Source organism: Chrysochloris asiatica, unplaced genomic scaffold (assembly GCF_000296735.1).
Source record: "Chrysochloris asiatica unplaced genomic scaffold, ChrAsi1.0 scaffold00636, whole genome shotgun sequence".
NCBI classification, from domain to species: domain Eukaryota; kingdom Metazoa; phylum Chordata; class Mammalia; order Afrosoricida; family Chrysochloridae; genus Chrysochloris; species Chrysochloris asiatica.
The window spans coordinates 42,307-51,578 of NW_006409154.1; the positions used below are offsets into that span (position 1 = coordinate 42,307).

At 47.0% G+C, this 9,272-nt stretch overlaps 1 protein-coding gene across 1 annotated transcript in view; it reads left to right on the forward strand.

Annotated features, from left to right (window-relative positions):
• The window catches only part of ALPK3 (alpha-kinase 3), a 58,905-nt gene that overhangs the window by 39,540 nt on the left and 10,093 nt on the right, over nt 1–9,272 (forward strand). Inside the window, exons 4-9 of the mRNA XM_006877846.1 lie at nt 5,413–5,429; nt 5,518–7,126; nt 7,166–7,675; nt 8,477–8,624; nt 8,932–9,059; nt 9,171–9,206. Coding sequence (XP_006877908.1) covers nt 5,413–5,429; nt 5,518–7,126; nt 7,166–7,675; nt 8,477–8,624; nt 8,932–9,059; nt 9,171–9,206 — 2,448 coding nt within the window. The remainder of the gene's footprint in view (nt 1–5,412; nt 5,430–5,517; nt 7,127–7,165; nt 7,676–8,476; nt 8,625–8,931; nt 9,060–9,170; nt 9,207–9,272) is intronic.

The following is a 9,272-nucleotide window of genomic DNA, read 5'->3' on the forward strand; positions in this document are numbered from 1 at the left end:
CATGTTATCAGGAGGGACCAGTCCCTGGAGAAAGACACCATGCTTGGTAAAGGGTTGATATGAACCTGAACTGACTTGATGGCACCTAACAACAACAATAACAATATAGTACAGCATCAGTCTCTGACTTGATTATTTTTAATAAGTAGATAATTTTCCCCCAAATCATTTATAGACTATTCAGCTTCACCTATTAGTTTGTGATTCTTCCTTTATATGCTAATTTTAATATATGCAGTAGAATCTATTTTAATTTCTTCATATATATCTACCACAATCCATTAATCTGTTTATTGATTCTCACAATAGGATAATCTTATTTTAATTATTTTAGTTTTCATATCTGGCAGGTAAATTCCTTTTCTTATGTTTCTTAAAAAATTTTTCTTAGTTATTCTTTCTTGTTTATTCTTGTAGGAAAACTTTAGGATCATGGTTTAAACATTTCTAAACTCCTAGACATGCTTTATATTGACTTTTTAAAAAATGCATTTAAAAAAGGTGATGAGTTATCTTTAATAAGGTCATATTTTTTTAGCTTATATATATATTCTTGAATATCAAATCCACTGCCATTGAACTGATTTTGACCATAGCGACTGTTTAGGAAAGAGTAGAATAGCTTCTTAGTGTTTTTAAGACTGTAAACCCTTACAGAAGCAGACAACCTTATCGTTCTCCCAAGGAACGACTGGTGGATTTGAACCACTGACCTTTCAGATAGTAGCCTAATGCTTAACCCACTGTGCCACAAGAGCTCCTTTGTTAGGTCATGTTGTTGTTTTGATGTTAAGTGCCATCAAGTTGGTTCTGATCCATAGCAACCATAGTTTCCAAGGAGCAGCTGGTGAGCATGAGCCACCAACCTTGTGGTTCTAAACAACTTTACAGTTCAGAGCATTAATTAATTAATTCAGGTTATAAGACTATTAAATTCTTTCAACTTTAATAGGAAGAACTTAATAGACTTTATAACCTAACAAAGTCCTGGTGTGGCACTGTGAGCTAAAGCACTGGACTGCAAGGTTGGTTTGAACCACAACGTCAGTGGTTCAAACTTACCAGCTGCTCCTTGGAAACCCTATATAGGGTCACTATGGGTCAGAACCTACTCAGTGACACTTAACAACAACATTATTCAAAAGATTGGTAGTTAAAACTCACACAAAGGCACTTCAGATGTAAGACGCGGTGAACTGCTTTGGAAAGGTCACAGCCTTAAAAGCCCCGTGTGTGTGTGTGTGTGGGGGGGGGGCGTGGTGCAGCTCTATTTCTGGGGCACATGAGGCAGATATATGATTCTTGGTTGGCAATTTGTTTCTTTCAGAGTTTTATATATGTCATTCCATTGTCGTCTTGACTGCATGGTTTCTGCTGAGAAATCAGAGTTTATTCTTACTAGGTCTCATTTTTAGGTAACTTTTCCTTTTTCTTGATCTAGTCTCAGGATTCTTTCCTTGTCTTTGGTTTTGAAAAGTTTGATTATAATATGTCTTGGTGTTTTTATTTGGGAGTCTCCTCTGTTTGAAGGTCATTCAACTTCTTGAATGATTATCTTTTCTTCTTTTGTGAAGTTAGGAAAATTTTGTTCTGACAACACTATATTGGACAATATTCTTAATGTTTTGTTTTTGTTTTTTGTACTCTTCCTGGATTCCCATCACACATAAGTTATTCCTCTTGACAATGTCTCACATTGTTCCTCTAGCAGATGAATCTGAGAGATATTTTTTTCAAGCTCAGTAATTCGGCTTTCCATTGATTCAATTCTATTTCTTTGCCCTTTCAGTGTATTATCTGTTTCTGAAGTGTTAAACTTCTGGCTTCTAGTTGGTGTATTTGTATGATTCCCTTTTTGTGTGTGGTTTTTTTTTTTTGTTTTTTTTTTTTTGTCTTTCAATTATTTTGTCAGTTGTATCCACAGTTTTGTCTGTTTTCCTTGATTTCATCTGTAGTTTTCTCAGTCTTTCTCACAATCCATTGAAGTTGCCTTATTAGCATCCTTTTAAATTCCTTATCAGGTAGTTCTAATACCATTTCTAGTGTTATATTATTTCTGACTCTGTATTTCGATCTAGTTTGAAGCACTCTGTCTTGTTTCTTTGTGTAAGCTGAAATCGTCTGCTTTCTCCAAAACACTGTGGTGTCATGCTTATATTTAGTTGATGATTGTATATTGGTGTAGTCTCAAGCACACACCACCTGTCTCCTTGTGGATGTGGTAGGTAAGCTTTAGAAGTATAAACTCAGTTTTCTGTTCACTGTTTGTGTAGCATAGTTCAGGTTGGGCTCATGTGCCTCCTGATACAGGTGCTATGCCAGGTAGAACAACTGCTGCACAGGTGGGGGTGCCACTGGCCACTGGGTTGGCAAGGGCAGGGTCTGACCACGCCCCTGGCTACCAGGAGGGCAACTGCACCCTCTGCAGCCAACTTCCAGCCTCATCCTGTGCCTGCAGGTAGCTGTATCACCAGCCACTCATAAGTGCTCAAGACAGCTGTGATATGCCATGCCTACCTATAGTCCTCTTGCTTTTCTTCTCTCTCATTGCTCCTGTTCAATTTTCTCTTCCTGTTGGTACTCTCTGCCCTGTCCTGTGATACCCAGGGTTCCAGGATTACAATCTGCATCTCTTTTACTCGCTCTCTCATGCCTTTGTTGTAGAGGGTCAGCTCAGTGCATCTGCTTACTCTGCCATCTTGCCCTGGACTCCTTGGTTTCTTATGTATCTTCCTACTGAAATCTCACTTGTGTTCTTCCTTCATAAAGATGGTTTCCTCAGTAAGCCTTTAAAATTGTTGATGAAACATTGGTCAGTGTTTTTGTTTCATGTTAACATTTCTGGTGAATGTTCTTTGGTAAGTTTTATTTCTCTTTCCCATATCTTTTCTTATGATGCCTTTTAATGGATCCATTAAAAATATGCCAATTCTATCTTTTATTACATAGGATGGATTTCCTTAGCAGTTTTTAGGAAGTTGCTCCAGGGAGCATAAGTTTTGTTGGTGATTTCTAAAATCTGCTTCCCGGGAGCCAATCCACTCTTCTCCCTGTGTGTCTTTTGGTTTATTTCTATCCAGTTCTCCATGATCCTGTTGTTGTTGTGTGCTATAGAGTTGTTTATGTCTCATACTGATCCTAAGGAGCTCTGGTAGCATAGTGGTTATGAGTCGGGCTGCTAACCTCATGGTCAGCAGTTCGAAACTACCAGTGGTTCCATGGGAGAAAGATGAGGCTTTCTGCTCCTGTAAAGATTCACAGCCTTGGAAACCTTAAGCAGGGTCACTATGAGTCAGAACCGACTTCACAGCACACCACCACCACCACCACACTGATCCTAGAAGACAGAGTGGAACTGCCCCATATCTGGTCTATCATCTGTATAGGGGCAGATCACCAGGTCTTTTCTCCCATGGAGCCACTGTTGGGTTTGGATCCTCACCCTTTGGTTAGCTGAGTGTTTGGTCATTGTACAACCCAGGCTCCTCTATGATCCTACAGCCCTCGTATGCAAAGCTCATTCATCCTTTAGAAGGAGCCCCTTACCTATAGTAACTGAATTTTTACTGTTATCTTCTGAGACCTGTCGTTCCTAAATGGTTTCACTATTTATTCCCACACATACAGCTTTTATTACTCCTCACCTCCCAAGCACCTGCCTCTATCCGCTTTTGATAACTTTTATCCATTTTCTATCTTTAAGTTTTATATGTGGATTACGTTGGTCTCTAGTTTCATCAACACTGGAATTTCCATTTTTCCTTCTTGTTTACTTTGTTTTTTGGTTGTGTTCAGGAAGAAAAAGGGTGAGATTATTGCCTTATGCCACCATGTTTAGACAGAAAATCCTTTAGTTATATTGGGATGAGTGGCATTAAGGATAAAATCAAATAACTTGGGATCTGCAATTGTGGTTCTAATCTAAACTCTGCCACTTGCATCTGATAATGAACAAATTACATTTTTTCCCTGTGATCATCAGTGTTCATCTCTGTAAAAAGGAGTAATTCTCACAAATGTTGTATGTTAAGATAATATATACAGTGGGCCTAGCATACTGTTTAGGAGGGCATTAGTAGGTCTGTAAGGAGCGCTGGCAGTGTAGTGGTTACCAGTCAGGCAGATAACCTCACGGTCAGCAGTTTGAAATGACCAGCTGTTGTGTGGGAGAAAAATGAGGTTTTCTGCTCCCGTAACCAGAACCCCTATGCAGGGTCGCTAGGAATCAGAACCGACTCGATGGCACACCACCACCACTGGTCTGTGGTAGAATTCCTGCCTTTCATGCGGGAGACTCAGGGTTGATTCCTGGCCAGTAAGAATTGGGTTTGATTCCTCACAAGTGTGAGGCTTGTGTGTTGCTAAACTAGACTAGTTTCAGTAGAGTATCTAGATGAAGACATCAAACCCAACACAACCCACTGCAATCAATTGATTCTGACTCATAGTGACTCTGTATAGGGTTTCTTAAAATGTAAATTTATACAGAAGCATAAGGCCTTGTCTTTCTCCCTCAGAGCAGCTGGTGAGTTTGAACTGCTGGCCAGTCAACAGTCTAGTGCTTATCCTACAATGCTGCCAGGCTTCCTTAGACCAAGACATTCTGGGAAAGAAGAGCCTAGTGATCTATTTCTAGGAATCAGTCAATGGAACCCTATGGTGCTGAATCACAAGGGATCCTGGGGATGGCGCAGGACTGTGCAGTGTTTTGTCCTGTTGTGCATGGGGTCACCTTGAGCCAGGGACCAACTCAGCAGCAGCTTACAATAACATAAACCAGAAAACCTTAAACAAGTTGCTTTCAAGTCCTTTCCAATTCATGGTAGTGCTTTGCATATGGTTGTTGTTAAGTGCCTTTGAATTCATTCCAACTCATTGCAGCCCCATATAGGGTTTCCAAGGAGCGACTAGTAGGTTTTAACCACTGGACCTTTTAGCAGTCCAGTGCTTATCCTGCAACACCACACCAGAACTCCTTGCATATAATAAGTGTGCTGAAAGGACAATAGTAAATGTGTCATTGATTTCTTGACATAGGAGCCATTTATGATTACTTTAACCCTCTCTGGATGGCATGATATTACCACTTCCTCATTAATGGTGGGTGCTGCCACTGAGGTCATTGCACTCTCCCACTTCATCCATAATTCTAGCCAGGGTAATAAGAGGAACCGCTTGATTGTCGTGGGGACCCTGGAGAAGGGACACTCACTTTCAAATGGCAGGGGGAAAAGGATAGGATAACATGGGAACAATCTTCAGGAAAATCATGATTTCAGGGGGAAATGGTAGGTACCAGAGCTGGATTGGAATGCTAGCTATTCCCTGGTCCTGATGCTAGAATCTGGGGCTGGGGTAAGCAGGCATGAGACTTTGGGATTTTGCCACATACCCTTTGCTTCCCATCCCCAGCTGGCCTGAGAAACCAAGTGACAAGAGTCCTATCAGTCAAATCTGGATGAGGTCAGATTGGAACTCCTGATGCAAAGGCTTCTTGTTTTGTATGTGTGTCCTCAGGCTCTGGAGTCCCAGGCCACCATGGTCCTCATCACACCAGACAGCAGCAGCTCTGATGTCGTCTCCCTTGGTTCCAGCACCTCCACAACTCAGGCTACTATTGAGCCCATGGATACAGAAACCCAGGAGGATGGCAGAACCTTTGCTGACAGGAGAACAGGAGGCAACAAGAATGCACAGGCAGATGGAAAGATGCAGGTGGAAGGGAGGATGCTGACAGATGGGCAGACACAGGGAGACCGAACACAAACAACACTGAGGACACAAGCAGAGAGGAAGACACAGGTGGACGTTGGGAGCCAAGAAAGTGTGAGGAGACAGGTAGGCAGGAGTTCACAGGAGGATGTGGTGACAAAGAGTAGGGCAGGGGCACAGGCAGAAAGGACACAGGCATGTGAAAAGATGCAAGAAAACAGGAAGACACAGGCAGATGAGAGGACACAGGAAGACAGAAGGATCCAGGGAGAGAAAGGGCCTCAGTCAGAAGGAAGCATTCCCACGACCCTAGAAGGTCAGTCAGAGGAGAAGCTTATGAGCAGCCGCAGCCCACAGTCTAGAGCCCCAGCATCCCCTCCTTCAGAGGGTCCTAGGCCTCCTCAGATTACGAGACACTTTGAGCAGACCCAAGAACGGTCTTCTGTCCCAGAAAAAACCGGTCTTGTGCTCAGCTCTGAAGAGACAGCAGTAACAGCCTCCAGAAACCATGAGGAAACTGTGCTGGGCCCCCTGCCAGGGAGCCTTCCACTCCCAGCACAGCTGCCTCCTGAGGGGAGCTTGGAGCCAATGGGAGGGAAGAGATGTCCAGGGCCACGGTGGTCAAGCCCAGCTCAGCCCAAGCTAAAGAGCAGCTTGTCCCACTGCCCCACGGAAGACCAGCCTGGGGAAGTGCTGTCTGTGGATCTGAGCAGCTGTCCTCCAACTGGCTTGAGCCCAGAGATGCCCAGTACACCCTCTCTTCCTGGGAATAGCTTGACCAGTAGCCCACTGGAGGGGCTGCCCAGCACTCTGACATCTCAGCACACGAGCACTGCTACCTCCCTGCCATCTGAGGCCCAAGGCTTGTTCGGATCTCCCCCCATACCATATGGGAACCTTCATCCGGCAACCCCTACCCAGGGTCACCCACCAGAAACCATGACTGCCAACAGTGAGGGGGCCTGTTCCAAGGTTTCAGATGGAGAGGGTCGGCTCCCAGGCCCCCAGAGCTGTGATCCTGGCCTCATAGATTCCCTGAAGAACTACTTGCTTCTGCTGCTAAAACTCTCTGGCACAGAGGCAAGTGGAGGAGTAGCAGAGCCCCAGGCCTCCTCCTCTTCTCTGGTCCCCACCATGGAAGTGGCTGGCCTGAGTCCTCGGACATCGCGGCGGATCCTGGAGCGCGTGGAGAATAACCACTTGGTGCAAAGCGCGCAGACCCTACTGCTGAGCCCCTGCACCTCCCGCCGCCTCACTGGTCTCCTGGACCGTGAGGTGCAGGCGGGCCAGCAGGCCTTGGCGGCTGTGCAGGCTTCCCAGAGCCCCAGCCCCAGCCCCCTCACTGTCCCTTCCATCGTGGTAGGTGAGGAAGGCCCTGGGCCAGTCTCAGAAGAAGGATCCAATAAGGGTGAGAGTGAAGGAGAGGTTTCCTTTAAGAGTCCTGACCACTTAGGAGCTACCATGGAGAGCAGCGTGAGTGGGTCAACTGGGGAGGCAGGTGGGTTGGCAGGTGCTGGGCAGCAATTGCTCTCAGCAGAGAGCAGAGTCCAGGAGTCCTTCCAAGAGGAAGAGTTTTCAGGGGAGGTTCTGACAGATCTCCCCGCAGCCACACCTGAGGAGCTAGCTCTAGGGGCTCGGAGGAAGAGATTTCTCCCTAAGGCCCGAGCTGGGGGAGAAGGGGAGGCAGCCAAGCCTGAAGAAAGGGAGAGCCCCACAATTTCCCCTCGGGGGTCCAGGAAGGGCCTGGTGCCTGGGTCTTCAGGGACTCCAGGTCGGGAGAGGCGGTCCCCTACCCAGGGCAGGAAGACAGGTCTGCTGGAAGTGCCAAAGATGGAAGAGGAGCCAGCAGCTGGAGACCCAGACACCTGCACCAAGGCTGGTGGGTTGGATGTAGAACCAGCACTGGATGAAGGCAAGCAGGATGCTCCGGCCAAGCCCAAGAAAGACAAAAACCTGCTCAAAGGTAAGCAACAGGGACAGAGCAGGTGGCTTCATGGGGGAAGACTGTCTGGAAGCCACTGAGAACATGGCCTCTGCTAACAAACACTAACAAACACACGGCCTTACTCTTGTTTGTTGTTAAGTGCTGTCGAGTCGGTTCCGACTCATAGTGACTCTGTCTAGGGTTTCCGAGGAGCAGCTGATGGGTTTGAACTGCTGACCTTGTGGTTCGCAGCCCGGTGCTGATCCTACAGTGCCATACCAGGAGTCTTGTTTAGGGTTGGACACACTACCTTTGAAAAGGCCTAATTTAATGATCCAGGATCAATGGAATCTTTTCCTGACTCCGCTACTTTGCAAAATGGGATGAAAACTTTGTAGCATTGTGAGTGTTGTCCAGTGAGAGTTAAATGGGATAGAGTAAATCAGGACTTATCCTGGGCCAGGCCTGCAGCAGCATTTCAGCTCTCCTATCATTATCACCATCACACCCTCCAAACAGACTGTGTCACAAGGCAGGGCTCAGGGCAGGTTTCTAGAGTTAGGGGCTAATGAGCTGTGTTCTTGTTGCCTGTGTTCTCACCTGTGAGGCTTTTCCAGCTTAGAATCATGCTTGGAGGATCAGGGCAGAAGCCTCAGAGATAGAGGGAGCTAGTACGAGACTGGAATCCTATTTTCTCTCAATCCTGGCCCCAGCTCTCTGCCATTGCTTATCCACCTATGAGAAGGGCCAGAGACGCACAGGATGGAGCTGGGCCTCTTAGCTGGATCCCCCTCTTATTGGTTGCTCTCTCCCCCTCCCCCCCCCCCCGCCCCCACTCAGCCCCACAGGTGATCCGGAAGATTAGGGTGGAGCAGTTTCCTGATGCCTCCGGCAGTCTGAAGCTCTGGTGCCAGTTTTTCAACATTCTTAGTGACTCAGTCCTGACATGGGCCAAAGACCAGCGCCCAGTGGGCGAGGTGGGCAGGAGGTAAGCTGACTGGGACCACCTCAATCCTACCTGGTTCTGGAAGCACAGTAATGATGCTGCCCGGCATCATGATTACCCCATGAGGGATATGCTAGCTGTTCTTCCCCAAGCAGAGATGTGACCGTTGAAGCTCTTGCCTAACCTAGTGTCATGTTGGGGTTGGGTGTCTCTCACCTCCCATGCTCCCAGAGCCTGGGTTCTCGGTGGCTTCTGGGGTGGGGATCTGAGGATTCTTAGGGTCGCAGTCTGTTCCGCCCTATGAACCCTGTGCATGGCAGTGACTTCTGAAGACCTTCACTCTCTGCAGTGCAGGGGACGAGGAGCCGGCGGCGCTGGCCATTGTGCAGGCATCCCCGGTGGACTGCGGCATGTATCGGTGCACCATCCACAATGAGCATGGGTCCACCTCCACAGACTTCTGCCTCAGCCCTGAAGGTGAGTGCTCCTCTGCGGGACCTGACTGCCACGGGGTCAGTAGTCATGGCTCCCTCTTGGCCAAACAGCCCCGGAGGCAGCTGTTTTCTTTCTTTCTTTTTCTGCACCTAGTGTTGTCAGGATTCATCTCCAGAGAAGAAGGTGAAGGTATGGAGCCCATGGGGGGAGGAAGAGGAGTGGGTCACTATTCATCCCTACCCCCACCATCTGCAG